This window comes from Rissa tridactyla, chromosome 1, assembly GCF_028500815.1.
Source record: "Rissa tridactyla isolate bRisTri1 chromosome 1, bRisTri1.patW.cur.20221130, whole genome shotgun sequence".
Classification (NCBI taxonomy): Eukaryota; Metazoa; Chordata; class Aves; order Charadriiformes; family Laridae; genus Rissa; species Rissa tridactyla.
In genome coordinates, this window is record NC_071466.1 from 28,798,868 (window position 1) to 28,815,789 (window position 16,922).

General features: G+C 35.9%; 1 protein-coding gene across 9 annotated transcripts in view; it reads left to right on the forward strand.

Moving 5' to 3' along the window:
• Positions 1 to 16,922, forward strand: part of NBEA (neurobeachin) — a 511,894-nt gene that overhangs the window by 427,733 nt on the left and 67,239 nt on the right. For all 9 annotated transcript variants that reach the window (XM_054223413.1, XM_054223357.1, XM_054223366.1 and 6 more), the window contains 2 exons: positions 6,676 to 6,816; positions 15,107 to 15,226. In XM_054223413.1, the coding sequence (XP_054079388.1) occupies positions 6,676 to 6,816; positions 15,107 to 15,226 (261 nt within the window). The remainder of the gene's footprint in view (positions 1 to 6,675; positions 6,817 to 15,106; positions 15,227 to 16,922) is intronic.

Genomic DNA, 16,922 nt, shown 5'->3' on the forward strand with positions numbered 1-16,922 from the left:
TAGGTATGTGGTAAAAGCCGGCAAAAGCAACAAAATTAAAAGTAAAACCACCTATCGTGATTTGTTTTCTTGGTTTAAAATAACTTTGGTAGTTAAACATAGATACTAAATCTAACTTCTTTTAAAATAATTTATGTGTTATTGTGCAAAGTTCATACAAAGCTCCACTGTCAAGTATGATAATTGACTGTACTCCTTTTGAAATTCTTTAACCTCTGGTTCCTAAGGTTTCTGTATAAAATGTGGTACACCACCTTTGCAATGTCACAGCTCCTAGTTGAACATACATTACAAATGTAATTCATATGTTTTGCAAAAATGCAATTAGATGTGTTTGGTTTGCTTAGGATGTCAGTGACAGAGTAAAACATATGCCTTTTGCATTTAGCTCAAACTTAAATATTTACATTTCTGCAAAGCTGTCTTGAACATGTAACTTGTCCTTTCCTTCCATTCAACTTCATTCTGTTTTTATGTAGCACTCCTTATTGTGTTACTTTTACATCCAAATAATGCTTGTTTTTGCGGAACAATTATATTTAAATATTAGTATGAAAATTATTCTGCCCTTTTTGTTTGAAGTGTTTGGAAATTCCCCTGTCAAGGCTTTTTTTCTCCTTTTACTTACAATTTGAGATTTCAAACGAGGGCCCATGGGCATGGAAGGTGCCGTAGCAGTAGGATATATTGGACCTCTCATTTGATTAGACAGCGTAGGCTCAAGTTTTATTCATTACATATACAAGGTTAAAGGTTATATTTATTGTTTGACAGGATGAAAAGCTAATGAAAGAGGCTGTCATAGATACATAGATTATCTTTTCACTATCAAAACACCAGGTGATCTGCTTATTTTCTCCTTTATTGAGATTTCCTTTAGAAGAATACCTATGGTATTAAACATTAGTACGGGAACAGCGTATGCAGCCCTTACTGTACACTGAGGTTTTGGGGGTTTCAACACACTTAAAATGTGATGTGGTTGGTTTGTGCAAAATCGTATGACTCTTCCTCCTAAATTTTAGTGAAAGCATGGGTTTGACATGCTGCATTGTCCCTGCTCATTAAAGTGTAAATGGGAATTTCTCCTCATTTACTTCCAGTCATACATCCTGTTAAATAAAATGATTTCTTCACCAGGCAAAGTAATACTAATATTGACATGTGTATGAAACATCACACGCCCATTCATTGAGTAGAAAAAATTATATTTTGTTAATATAGAAGGTGTTTGACTGACGGGTGGTGATAAGCATAACCACTTTTCCTTATTACTGTGCCATTTCAAGAAAAGGAAGTGATAAAGCCCCAAGGCTTCTAAATGTAATAATGCAAATGAACGCATCGAAGTGTGAATATTTCAAGGCAAACCACACTTAATACTTCCAAAAATGTGTATGCCGTGGAATGGAGTTTATGGGCTTATCTAGAGCCCCTCTCACTAGAAAAATGAAATAAATTTCTGTAACTTAACCTTCTCTCTTTACCACATGCAAGTCTACCACCAAAAGAAAAATGAGTATGATTCTCATTCGATTTAAGCCACACAATTACACATTTGCTTTTTGTAAATAAAAAGTTCATTTACCGAGTGAAAAACTCTGGTACTTTGAATCTGCCAGAACTCTTATATTTGATAATGTCGATATTAATATGCTGAAGAAAAGCCATTTACAAATTTGTATACAATTAGAATTTATTTTAAACTTTAAAGTACCATCCTATGATGTCCTACTTAAAGGTTGTTGTTCGGTGGACTTTTTAAATAAAAAAGCAAGCAGTCAGGACAAGCTCAGTCTGTATTCAGCCAGAGCCAAATAAAGCCACACTCAAGATTTCTTTTGTGCCCAGCTACAATTTTGTGCAGTACATTACAAAAAAAAAAAAAAAGAAAAAAAAGAAGATAAACAGATAAGGTAGCTGCTGCATGAATTACAGTCAAGATAAGCAGAATACAGTGGCTGGATAAATAGGATGCTACGTTCAGTTCTGCTCTCATGAGAGAATGTAGTTCTATGAAGATAGCTGGCAAAACAGTAAATATTACATGAGCTAACATAACATGTCCAGTGGATATAAACACTAGAGGTATTGACAATACACTGGTTCAAAGGCCAGATGTCTAAAGAGATTAGCCAGATAAAAAAGAATGACATGAATAGCAGTGTGTTTTTAATGTTAAAGTAAATACTTCACTTTATTTTTAAATGGAAAAAGACGCATAAAATAAACTCAAACGGCAGCTTTTAGTACATCAGAAGTGAAGTGGCTGAATAGGCATTGTCATACAGTGGGTTGTTTTGCTCGGTTGAGTAAAGAATATCTTATAAAACCATTTTATGAAAAGTTAATAACATTTGATATGAGTCCTTACAGAGGGCTTTTTTAATAAAAAGACAAATGTTGTGTTTGGAGAAAGTGTTTTCTAAAACATGATAGAAAGAACTTTTTATTTAATGTTCAGAACAATTTGTTTGACTGAAATTCAGTTTCTGTGCTAGTCTTATGGTTAAGGTACTGGACCGAGACATAGTACATGGGTGGAGCTTTGCCTTTGTATTGTTTGTGCAAGTCGTTTAAACTAGTTTACACAGCAGTAGGATTTCACTGAAATGGAAATGAAATTATTTCCTTTCATTATCTGAAGATACGGGGATTGATCCATAAATAAAATTTATCTCCTTTTTATAGCCACGATATCAGGTTAAAACCATAGTAGTTGACTTTCTGTACTGAGAATGACACTGTAACGCTATGGAAAAGTGACCAGAACTCCACATACCCTACACATTTCACAAGAAATGTGAGAGACTACCGTAGAACTTGTCATCTAACAGGACACATGCCTCATCAGAGTAAAACTGGGTTAGTTGCTAGTTTGTACAACGGAGATTTAAAGCCTTTACCAAAAATGCAGTTTTTACTGAAGGATGAGCTGTTACCATTTCTTTGGGTAACAGCATTTTGCCACACGGACGGTAAAAAAACACTAAGGAAGCCAGGGGAAGACCTCTCTGAATTTCCTCCATTCTTTTTTATTTATTTAAGCCTGGTCATTTGGTACACACAAGCTGATCTATTTGTGATGAATCAACAAGTTTTTAAATTACACGATAAAAAAAATGAGATATTTGAGTACTTTCCGTTAGTATTTATGCAAGCACGTATGGTTTTCTACATAAGGGGAGATTTAAGTCCTTTCCGTTAATGTGCAGAGAAGTGGCTCACACAGGGATCTCCTGCACAGAAAAGGAGAAAAGAGATATCAGATATTCCTTGTATTTTTTTGCCACGGGCCAGAGATAACTGATGTAATGCTGAATGAGAAGCTGTGGAGTTGTATGAGCATGGGCAACTCCCCACTCTCCTCCCTGTGCATTCCAGTTGCCACCTCTGCGTAAATGTTGCCATATTTGCACGCCAGCCTTTCTAGAGCCAACTCAGGGATTTCTAGCACATCTTTGTATTGCAAGCTATAGTCATACCTAAGCAGTTTGCCTGAGAACACTAAAAATCTTTGTGGAATGACAGAAATGAACCTCAGCCTCCTGAATCCCAGGCTACCATCCAGATCACTAGTTCATCCAATCCAGGATCTGTCCTGAGAGGTTGAGGTGAGACTTTCTAGTTGAAGACAAGCTCTACCTCATCTCCTCGTTTCTTTTTTTCTTTCCTTCTCTCTGGGGGAAGGAAGGGTAATTCCCAGAAAAGAGTCTTCCCTGAGATTTTCAAATGAAAATTTCCATACCGTGCAAGAAGAGAGATGACTCCCATGATATCTCACTGAAGAGTCCATTTTATTCAGGACATATTTTGTGCATTTCAGCGTTTTTCTTCAAATGAATCCTAAAGTAATTGAAAGAAAAATGGATTCTGACTCTGAAAAGAATATTGATGAGGATGAAGGTAATCTTCAGAATACAGCTTTTTAGGTTTATCATTTAATAAGTTGAACATGTGTCTTCTGAAAGTAGATTATTTTGGCTACTTGTGCAGGCATTTTTACATGAAAATGGGAATGTAACATCTTACAACCTTATATCTTTTATCTTTTAAATTGAAATAACACTTCTCCCTGAAGGACCTAGAAAACATGATGGTGTGCTTGCGTTAGTGTTTAATGTGACTTTGGGAAATTATTGTCAAGTTCTTGCAAGAAAGTACCTCTTTCATTAAATACACCAATATATATATGAATTATTATTTTTTTGTAAAGAGTTATTGAAAGCTATGGGTTGAGCCATCATTAAAATTTTGATTCTCTATAAAATAAAATACCTTGTAATTATTTTTGAGCATCAGTCATGCGTCACAGTTCTCATTACTGTAATCAATTTACAGTGAAGAATGAAAACACACAGCTTATTTGATGAAAGACATCTGATCAGCTTCAAATATATTTTGAAAGGCCTGGAGTTTTGATTTTCAATCTTGCATTAATCACCATATCCCTTCTCTACTGTGCCTTCAGACATGTACATACAATAATATTGTGACAGATGACGTCTCTGTCTTCCGTAGCCTCAGAATTCACTGCAGCGTAGGGTACGATGCACCTTCACAGTGGAGGGAAGAGAGATTCTCACGGTGTTTTTCCATTACAAAATACAATATCACCGATTTGTCTGCCATCTTGTGTTACCTTCTCAGAGGGGGTGAATGTTTCCTGTTAACAGAGTAGGGCCTGAATTACTGCTGTAGCTTTTTAAATGTGCAGTTGGGGACTGGAGTTTGTTCTGCCAGAGATGTGGATGCACAGTACCTTAATGAGGGTGGTGTGAGCGGGTCCCACACAGTCCCCAAAGCAGCCTAGAGCCCCAATATAATTTAGCAAAGTGCACATATATGTGCACAGTTTATCAGTCTAATAGGAAAAGAATGTCTTTTAATAAGTTGCTCTTTCAAGGAAGTGGTTGAACAAGCATTTTTATATATTGGTGACTTATAGGCTATAATAATGCCAGTGTGTTTCCTGACAGTGGCAGGATGTGTAACAAAACCAAGTATAAAAAAAAATGCAAATATTTATTTTTTCTTTTTTTCAGTAGCTGGGAAACAAGCCTGGAAAGTGTTAGGGAATGGCTCATACTTCTTTTTCAAGAATGTTTTGTGAGGTCTTGCAGTGCAATCTGCACCAGATAACACTGATCCTTAGGGATTACTCATACATTTTACACGTATGAGAAAGCTATTAACATCTCCATGACATAGCAAAGTATAAAGCATCGAGACTGTTTCATGTGAGAAATACGGAAATCAGAATGTTTTAAAATGTAAGTGTTCATCAAACACTGCTATTTAAGAACAAGATCTAATATGTAAAGTTGGAAAACACCATGTTTTATGTCAGCCTCTTTAACAGCCATCTCAAAAGACATAGCAGCACTGAAGGAATAAAATACTTGTAGCTTTAAAATTGTTCAGTTACATACGTAGTGTAGTGAAAGACACTGATATTGCACTGGTATTTCCATTCCAAATGACTCAGTAGAAAAATTGTGGGGGGGAATGAAATGCAAGAATACGTGTTAGCATTTTGAAACGGGTCAAAGTCCTTGCATATTTGTTTTTTTTCAAGTTGTAATTCCCGTAATAATATCAATTCTAACTCTTAATTTTTGATTAATACAAATCAAGTACTCATTTAAAATTATAATAAGTTTATACAATTATTTGGTGTGGAAGTGTGCTCTTCTCTAATTATTAACTTCTGTGTGTTTGGTTAATCTTACTACAAAGGTAAAATATAAACTAAGATTCTTTCCAGATCTCATCTGGAAAAACAGATTGAAGATCACTTACATATTTATCTCAACATTTTAGTTACTTTGTGTTGTATTTTCTTTATCCCAGTGACTTTTGTATCACACAATAACAAATGCATTTTGCAAAAAAAATTCTGAGATAAAGTAGGCTAAAAAAATTATAGAAAAGCATTTCTCCCCTAAGCAGACACATCAAAACCAACGGTTCCTACTACTTGCTACTTATGTTTCTTTTGGTTCTACCTAATTTGTATAGATTGTCTGTTAAATCTGCTCAGAATGGAGTTTCTATTTGTGAATAATTTCCAAATTCTATTGTTTTTAAGAACAAAGCTTGTTTGTTTCACTCAGTAAAACCTGGCTTTGTTCAGTCAGAAAGTAGATCCAGTCCTGCAGGACTACGCATGGTTTTTAAGTATTTCTGCTTAGGATCACCAGACACCGTCAGCAGTTCCGCGTGAAATCTTTTCATCATGAATGGCGCATTACAAAGTATCCTGTGTGAGCAAAAGTCAGTTTTCATTAGCTGTGTGATTACGGTGAATGACAGCAACAGAAATATTAGTTTGGCCTCAATGCATTTAAAATGCAGTTTTAGAAGTCTATTTCCAGAACAATGTTATTGAATTAATTGGGAAACAACTCATATTTCAAGAAGGTCTTGAAAGTTTGCAGATGTGGATCACTTATATTTGTCAATTAAAATAAGGCAAGTCATAAGACTTTTAGTACACGAAGCCTTTGAAAAGAAATTCTAAGATTACAGCAATCTGAAGGGATTACTACAGCATGGAATGAGTTTGGTTGCAGAGTCTCTGATGTAGTGAATCTTAATGCAGAATTAACCTGTGACGTATCAGACAGGCTGCCCTCCAGCTGATAATATATTTGACCTCTCATCCCTTTGTAGCCTATCGGTGCTTTGAACCCAAAGAGAGCAGTCTTCTATGCAGAACGGTATGAGACATGGGAAGATGATCAGACTCCACCTTATCATTACAACACCCACTACTCTACATCTACTTCTACGCTGGCTTGGCTTGTTCGTATTGTAAGTATTTCTGGATCCTGGTTTTCATTAATATCTTTATCTACAGCATCTCTTCTGTCACCACCACTACGATTTTTTAGATGAAAGTGCTTTTATATCAAAATCTCACTGTTCTTCCTTACCTTAAGATCTCAGAAATTGTCTAGGTGTACTGTGTATACTCATTTGTAGTGATTCCTTCCTACCCAAACAATCTGAAATATATTTAAACACAAAATTGTGGTGATGTAGGGACACATAACAATGAAGAAAATCCATCTAAAACTAAATCCATCTAAAAAAAGTGTATAGACAATACAGAAAGCTGATACTACTCATATATTCTTTTATTATTTTCAGCTAGGGACAGATATATACAACATTAAAAAAAAACCTCTTGTAAAAAGCACATTAAACCCTGTCGGATTGAGAGGAGAATTATAGAACCAGTTTTATATTAAAGCAATATGGAGTAATATTTTATGCAAATGAACTATGCTTCTCAATGAATTAATAACTTAGAGTTTTCAGAAAAGTAAAAATGCAGATTCCAACTTCAAACTGCCATTTCAGTTCTGGAAACCTCACGCTTAAATCCTATCCTCAAAATCAGATCTAAGGAAAGGGGGCCAAACTGCAAAGGTAGAGTGAATCTGAATTCAGTTTGTGTTAAGACAACGAATTACAGAGAAAAGAGTGTTGATGAGAAACTTAAGGTTTCACAGAAAAACCTGAATTAATGAAAAATGGAGCCGCTATGTAATTACTAAACTTAAACTAGACACTGCCAATACAAATCTGTTGCGTAGGGTGTATTCTAAGCATGTTTCGCACACAACCAAGCAAAGCAGAACTGCACAAAGTGGTTTTCACTGAGTTTTCACTCATCTCAGCTTCCCTTAGGCACGTCTTGTTTTTCTGCTTTTCTGCTCAGAAGGGAAGAATTCATGTGTCTGAGTTCAGGATATACTTCTTCTCAACCCATGGGAAACTAAACGTTGATTACACTCCTATACGGGGTGATCACTGTACTCCTTTTAAATGTTGCTAAATTATTCATGTACTGTGAATACATTTTATGGTTCACACGTGCTTCTTTGTTGCCTTAAAGTATATTAAAAACAGTGGTTTCATTTGCATGTTTATCTATTAATTTTGGCTGCTATTCAACAGAAGATGCCCCCTTGCTAGTCAGCAAATCCGTAGGCCTGAAAGTCTGCTTACAGGCTGAATGTACAACACACCAAGGAGCATTCATTTCCTGTATTAGGCTAATGCTGTGTCATTTTTACTGCTGTTGTTTATGGAATATTGTAGGTGTTCTTGCCTCTTTCTTTTCTGCCCTAAAAGAGCAAGAGAACAAGGTCTTGATGGCCTTGCAATATAGACTTGACAAATGATGTTTGCTAGAGCAAGCCATATATGTGAGAATAGAAAGCAGAGAAGAAAAGGAAAAGCAGCGCTTTCCAGGGAAGAGATTGCTGATGGCATGAAGGTGAAAACAACAAATGGAGAATTTAAATATGGGGCACACCTAGATAGGTATTTAAAAGATTATTTAATTAGGAGTGACCAGCAAAGAAAAGCAATCACTAGTGGGAGAAGACAACAGAAGCGAGAGGGAGGCAGATGTGGGGAAAGTTTAAAGCTCAGAAAAGGGAAAAAAGATAACGTCATGAGATCAGATAGGGCTGCGTATGGAAACACAAAATAAAGATTTGAAAATAAATGCGTATAGAGACAGTGAAAGATTATAGCTACGGGGTTTATAAAGTCATACTGATCTTGAGAGAGAGATTTTTGGCTGCAAAATAAAGGATGAAAAATCCTAAGGGAGAAGATTATGCCATTGAAGTTGATAGATTAGGCTAAATCAGATTTCTGGAAGTTAAAGTAGGATTTCTTGCTTGCAAATTTTTTGAGCTAGTGTTTTGGCATGAGTTTGTGAAGAACTGTGTAAGAACATTTTCTAAAAGGTAAATTACAGTCTAGTCCAGGAAGCAGAAGGTGACAATAAGAGATGCAGAGATTCAGACAGAAGAATGCTTTCAGTTTTTTAAGAGATTGGAGAAGATTCAAGGGAAGAGATGTGTTACAGTAGAGCTTTTCGTAGTAAATGACAACATACTGAGAGTGAAAGAGAGGAGTGGAAAGTGAAATTGTGGGAGAAGACTCTGTAGACCAAATAATAAAAGAAAAGGGAAAGAAAAAGATAGAAATGGAATGAAAACAAACAAGCAAACAAACAAACAAAATAGCTATGACAAAAAGTATACGGGAATGAGATGGTCTAGCCAGAAGCAGAACAAACCAAGATAATGGGGATCCAGAGGGAGAAACTACCTTTGTACTGGAGGAAACAGTAGTTGCAGTAGGAAAGGAAGTTTCAGCCACTCTGAAGTATGTATATATAGAGTTGTGTAATTGCCACAAAACCTTAAAAATTTTTTTGAATCTTGCTTTTTGGCTTTGACAGATGCAATCTGGCTCCTGTCAGTTCTCTTCAAAGCCTTGCTTGTAATATCATATTTCTGAGTCAATTCTGTGATAATCTGCTCCCTACTGCCTTCTATTTCCCTCTCTTGCTTTCCTTTATCTGACGTATCAGTCTACTTTTATAAAAAGTACTTTGTGCCTTAGCCTCAGTTCTCTCCTGTTTAACTGATTTTGATATCATCAATCTCTGCCTCTGTTTTGTCATTAAATTTTTTACTGGTAATACAATTCTCTCTTGAGTTCTTTTGTGTACTAAGAGCGTCTAGTAAAAATCCATCTTTAAAATTGACCTATTTCATTTTGTTTTCAAAAACATGACAGCGGCTTAGCATAGAATATGTTGAAGCTACTGATAATCACAGCAACTATAATTACTTTATTACTAATTTTTTTGTTCTTCTGCCTTTTATTATACTTGATAGAATAGAGTGCAATCCTTAAGTGAAGTTATGGGCTACTAGTGCTTCTGCAGAGCTTCTGTTTGTATTTTCTGAGAGCTGGTTGTACAAGTCTAGGAGTGCTCCATTCTGTTCTGTAAAAACGCTAGTAGGAAAACGAAGGCAGTTTCAGGATCAGCAATGGTTCAGCCTCACCAGCCGTATATCAGATTGGTTACAGTCACTTTTGAGGGTTATACACCTGACCCTGACACTCTCCCAAAGCAAGATAATGTACACATCCTCTTTCTGTACAGACCCCTGCACACACACATACGTGTATACATGCACACACTCATATGTGAATTGAAATGATAATTCTTAATTAACCTGTACATGTTTATTTAAACTAATCCATTGTACATTTCAGACCACTCCATAATACTGGAATTCCGAAAGGTCAGGAAACAATCTTCTAACTAGCTTCACAAGAAATGAACTGAGACACAGCCTAGAAATTTTTAATGCTATAGTTACAAACGAATCCTGCGTGTTCTCTAAAAATGTTAGATTTATATCCAAAATCAACTGTTTCTTGAAAGTGATCAGCTTGCTTTCTAAGTTGAGAGGTAGATTATTAAAGGCCAGGTAACTACTTTACAGAGATGCATAATGAATGTGAAAGTCTACTGCATTGTTCAGTCAGGGTAATAATGATGATAGAAACTAACAGGGAACACCATTGTTTGTGTAATATTGCTTTCCTCTTCTTTGAGGTGTTACTGGAATCAAACCATGGTTAAACATTTTTGCACATCTCACATCTTTAGATCTAAGCCCAAGAAATTCAACTTATTCCTTAGGAAATCTGAGCCAATATCACCCACAAGTTTGCTCCAGCAAGCAGAATAAAAAGTATTCTGGAAAGGGACGCACTGTTCTGTTGATGCAGTTTCATTTTTGTATCACTGAAATTAAATATTTTTAGTTTATGGATAGGTGACCTTACCACCTGGTTCAAGAGTAATTTTTTTTACATCCTTTCCATGTGGGCTGTAGTACTGAGTTGCAGCAGATAGAATGGTTTAAACAAAGAATCCTACATCAGAATGCTATCTATCCCAGTGACCTGAATGTCAGCCTGAAAAGTACATAGAAGAAAACAGAAGAATTAATTCTGTCTTGAATGTGAATATCATCATTGCTTTCACATTTTCAGGTGAAATAGGCTAATTGACAAGCGGCTGAACATGAGCCAGCAGTGTGCCCGGGTGGCCAAGAGGGCCAATGGCATCCTGGCTTGTATTAGAAATAGTGTGACCAGCAGAAGGAGGGAGGTGACTGTCCCCCTGTACTCAGCACTGGTGAGGCCACACCTTGAGTATTGTGTCCAGTTCTGGGCACCTCAATATGAGAGAGATATCGAGGTGCTGGAGCGAGTGCCGAGGAGGGCAACGAAGCTGGTAAAGGGCCTGGAGAATAAATCTTATGAGGAGCGATTGAAGGAGCTGGGACTGTTTAGTTTGAGGAAGAGGAGGCTGAGGGGAGACCTCATCACTCTCTACAACTACTTGAAAGGCCATTGTAGAGAGGTTGGTGCTGGTCTCTTCTCACAGGTGATTAGTGATAGAACAAGAGGGAATGGCTTTAAGCTGCAACAGGGTAGGTTTAGACTGGACATTAGGAAAAAATTCTTCACAGAACAAGTAGTCAGACACTGGAATAGGCTGCCCAGGGAGGTGGTGGAGTCACCATCCCTGAATGTGTTTAAGAGTCGTTTAGATGTGGTGTTAGGGGATATGGTGTAGGGGAGAACTTTGTAGAGTGGGGTTGATGGTCGGACTCGATGATCCCAAGGGTCTTTTCCGACCTAAATGATTCTATGATTCTAAGGTGCAATTGGATGCTCTCAGTAGTTGCTGTTGAAGAAGCTGTGTTTGCATGAATCAGTTACATCGTCATTGAAACAGTATTAGAGAGCGTGATTCTTTAACGTTGTGGTCAAGAAGTATGTGGAGAATAATTGGTTTCTAATTTCTGTTACAATAACTAAGTACTTGTACAAGGCGGAAGAAATCCTGAATTTATTGTGAGTCAGGTCTGATTGAGCCAAAACTAGTTTTTAGTGAGATTCAAAGGGGAGGAGGACTTGAAATCTTCTTGTAAACAGAAGTGAATCTGAGTCTCCTATTTGGTAGATTTGAGCAGGACAGTCACAAATATATCAGACAGAAGGTGTACGTCATTCTGACAAAACCAGAAATACTTTCTTTTTCTCTCTTACAAATGGCTGAGAAGACATTTTTGTTTGACATGAGATGTCTCAGAATGACACATCCCTTCCTCTTCTTTCCCCTTCTCCCACCATAAATGATTCAAATGGCACTAGGCAGTGTTAAAAGGGGGATGGAGGGAGAGAAGTGCTGTTGAATGGAAAAATGACTTGTTCCCACAGCTCAAGCTTGTATTCATTGTAATCAAGTACCCCAGAAATCTCTCCTCTTTTTGGCAGTGAACAAGGCGTGAATTTTATTCAGAATATTAGGAACGAGTGAGATGGGGTTATAATGAAAACATTGTGCAGCTTTATAGCTTTCACAGCAACAAAACCTTTACATGAAATGACAGTAATCGGTATCATAGAATAACAGTATTTAAATGAGTATATTGAACACAGATATGAATTGTGTTTATATAATATGAGCACTTGACTTTCCAGAGAATAAAAATTACCTTAAAATTATGTGAGAGGTCTGAGATAATGCAAGTGAAAGCTCTGAATTTCTGCTAAGGATTAAAAATCCAAAAAGATAGGCACAACAGGTCATAGCAGGAGAGCATAATAGGGCACCCTGTAGTGCTCAGCTATTAAAAGTTTAATCCTTGATTATGAATTTTATTGCTTTTGTATATTTGTCTCAGATGCTTAAAATAATGTTGTCATGGAATTTTGGATTAATATTTTTACATAATTTATTGTAATTACATCATTTTCCTAGTTTCTCCTTTTTTTTTTAATCCATCAACCGCTGCAGATTTCAGAACCTCAGCAGTGACCCATAGTCACACAATGATATTCACAACAAATTATGCGTATCTTATAAAGAAAAAAAGTGACAGGTTGGTGTTGGTAGAAGACAGAATTATTTGTTCTCGGATCAACAACATATAAAGTTTTTGAGTACAGTTGAGCTAGAAAGATAGCATAATTTACCAAGATTGCTATTGCAAATATATACAGAGAATTGGAGGGTGAGAATTTAGTTAAAAACCAAATCATTCTAATGTTGGAAGAATTTAATGTACACTTAATGTTAAAATTCTAATATTAATAGAATTTTAGGCTAAATTAATATAATCCAATTCCTGTGTATATTTTTGTCAGTTTGCTAGCTCTGGGTCTGAATCCTACGCTTCTTCATTTCTGTTTTACATGAAATTCACTATGTGAAACATTGTAAAATCTAGGCATATAAAAACTTAATTTCTTTTCAGTATTGCAATTCCTTGTGATACATTTATGCTGCTCACCAAGTAGAGCTGGTGTTAAATTTTAATATTGTATTCAAATTATAAATCTCTTCCTCACTTGCCACGCACTCTTTCAATATTCGCGAGTGCAAACAAAGTCATTGTGCAATGGGAGTTAGGGTCCTCCAACGAGAAATGATACTGTGATTATTTTTTATTTAATTTCATTCTTTTTAGTTAACTATTTAACGTACTAGGATTCTCTGAGGGGAGTAAATGCACTGATGAAACTGTATTTCTTAGATTGTTACGTATTCTTTTGAATGTATCTTTTTAATAGAAATCCTCAATGTTTTAAGAGAAAAAAAGACATGGAAAAAATTGCATTATTGTAATGAAAACTATTCCATATTTGCACTGACATACACTGAAAGTTAAGATACTGTCCCTGGCTAAAAAAAAAAGAACAAAAAAATCTTTGTTCAAATATAAACAGTTCCCTTAAGCTGCTTCAAAGGTACTGGCATACTATGATGACAATAAGAGAGATATCCCATTCCTTCTCCTTTAGAGACAGAAATTTAGAGTTTTTCTCTTCTTTGAAAGAAAGTAGCCTGTGTTGATGTTGTGTATGATAGAGGAGATTAATTGGGAAGGCATGTGGAGTAAAGATTAGAGAAATAATGGTCTCCGGAAGTCTGAATTCCCTCTTTTGTTTTCCTCCTCTTTTTGGATTCTTGCACTACGTTTGCATACATGCTTTCCTTATGTATATTTTAATTGCTCTTAAATGCTACAGAAAATTAATTACTTTGTCCTCTTTAATCTTGGGTAATTTAAACACAATGTGTATAATGTGACATAATTCCCTCAAAATTTCTTTATTAATAGAGGAGTTCCCTCCTTTGTTCAAAAGTTTCAGAAAAGGAAACAGAGGACATATAGAATAAAATTCAAAGAGTAGATGGGTAATACTGTCATAAGAATTATGATGTGGTGATTATGAACTGCCGTGATTAACGAAATTTCCAAATGATCAGAAGATGCAAAGAAATAAGTTTGAGTGTGAATTTAACAAAAGGGACACTTTTCCCCATCAGACTTTGGCAAAGAGGAAGAAGTAGCTTCCACCCATGTGGACATATTGCCAAATATTAATTGAATCAGAGAGCTAATGGAGTGGTGGCGGAAAACCAGGGGGTTGGCAATGATCTCGGTGTTCAGGTTCTGCTGTCAAATTAAAGATTCGGTCCCCCGTTAACCCTTCCCCTGCAGTGGAATGCAGTGACATAAAAATGCGTTCTCCAAACTGTGTAAGACTTGAGCTTCCATTTAGTAAGTATTGGGAATGTGTAATTCAGATAGAATGAACAAAAGTAAAAACAAAAAAAATATTTTATCTCTGTACCTCTGCCCCAAAGTAATGTTAAAGCTAGATATCCTGTAACTGTAGTCAGCCTCATAATGACCGTACAGCCATTCTGCCCAACGTGAGGCAGAATGGAACCTCCTGAGGCCTTTTAAATTAAATGAAAACAAAAGGAAAATCCAGACGGGGGATTTTTTAAGATTTTATTTTGACATACCATCTTGCAAGGAGTAAACAAAGCATGGTAATATAAATAACACAGAGGGTGTTTATGATGGTTGCAGTGAAGTAGGCAGCCATTGTGAACTGGAACTGAGCTACATAGGTCCACCACTGATAGGTAATTATTCTTATGGAAGAGTGAATATATAAAATAACCTTTCCTGCAGAACTCGGGATTTGTGTGTGCAAAATGTTTTAGTGACAATAAATGTACTAAGATATTCAGTACAGATATAACTATGAGGTGCCATATTTTTCTTTAATACTGCCTTTATGAAGTATTTTGATCTGCAAAACTTATTTGGGTTTCTTTAGAAACTTGCTGTATGATTCCTTCCACTGTTTTCTTAATCCATCTTCATTTCATTGACTACAGGAGCCCTTTACAACATTCTTTCTAAATGCAAATGACGGCAAATTTGACCACCCAGATCGAACCTTCTCTTCAGTAGCCAGATCTTGGAGGAACAGCCAAAGAGATACCTCAGATGTGAAGGTAACATATACGTTAAATAAATTGGTAAACGTGCATTTTGATTTATGGTATTTTGTTTTATGTAGGGACAATTAAGGCTTTGTATTTCATATCTTTATATTCAGCACACTAGGTATAGTTTAAATAAAAGGTAGATGTTACTAAACACTATTGTTCTAACAGAAACATTCAAAGATTCTTTGAAGTTGAGTGGACAAAAGGTGTTTTGTTTTTAGAGAAAAACAACCTAACTGATCTAATTTAGATCAGATAATCAGGAGATGGAGAAAAGCCCAATAAATTGTTCTTTCCTGCTGTTAACTCAATATTTGGCCCACTCCATAAAACACAGCAGGAATTGGATTTGACCTTAAAGTGTCATATTGTTATAGCTTGCCTAGCTCTGGGTTTGCATTGCCTGGGGCAATTAATAAAGCATTAATGACAAGACCCATTTAAAATGTTGGCTTTTCTGTACAGCTTTAGCTTTTACTTGACTGTGCCTGGGGATATTATGCAACAATACGCATTAGATTAAAACAACTTCTACACGATATACAGAAACAGCCGGAGAGCAGCGTGATTTTACTGTTGTTATTCCTTGCCTATTGTTAAATACAAAGGGTTATTGTTCATATACATGGGACCTTATCAGAAATAAACCAAAAATCTAATGATATTTTGAATAATATGGTCCTTTCTTGATTCTCATTTTCACATTTTGCATGAGGTAGGCAAAGGCTGCAGTATACCATTAATGGCTCTTTTTTTAAACTTCATTTAAAAGTGAATTTATCCTTCTATTTTGATACTGCCACTCATAGGAGGAAATGCTAAAGTCAAGGTCACATTACCATTATATTTTTGACTTAAATTGACAAAAGATGTAAGTCTGTTGATTTATTTTTATGCCAGATCTCCTGTTTATGTAAATATTCCAGCGGTCTCAGAAGTGTATGTGGACAAACCATGTTGTTATTATTCAGTTTCCAGTTAGAGTAATAAATTGTAAATTGTACTGCCATCTTAACATATGGGAGAAAATGCTCTTTAAAGGAAAAAAAATTAACCTAAACCTTTTACAACCTATTTCATGTTTATTTATGCTCGTCTCAAACTCAATAGTATTTTAAGTACTATCACTGTTACCTTTGTAAGAAAAACGAAGGAAATTTCCGTACCTGTTGGAAGGAATTCAAGTTAATATCTGCTATATTTGAAATGCAGCCATTTCTTCAAATTCAAAGTGCTGACATTTTGATTTTTCCTTTGAATGAAATCCGGTTTTCCTGGAATTCCACCAGAATATCTGGGAAAATGGCATCCTAGGAGTGGGGCTGAAACAAAAGATAAGAGCCTTAAACTGAGGAATAAGGGAAGACAGTTGGAAGTGACTGTAATCTTCTTGTCTGGCTTTAGTACACAGGAGGAGGGCAGCTAAATACATGAAGGCATTGCAAAAGATAAAGAAATATCTGTGGACAGACGGAGGGATGGTATTCAACTAGGGTATATAATTAGTGAAAGGATTGTTCCTAAACTAGCAACCGAATGAGTTATCAGGAAAACAAAGAACTAAAATATTTGTGTAAAAATACAAGGACTCCTGTGCACCAAGTCGTGTAATTTAAACTGCTGCTTCCAGCTATTGCAAGGATGCAGGAATTTTGGGTGGATAAGAGTTGCATTACAAAATGTATTTGTATTTTAAAAAATC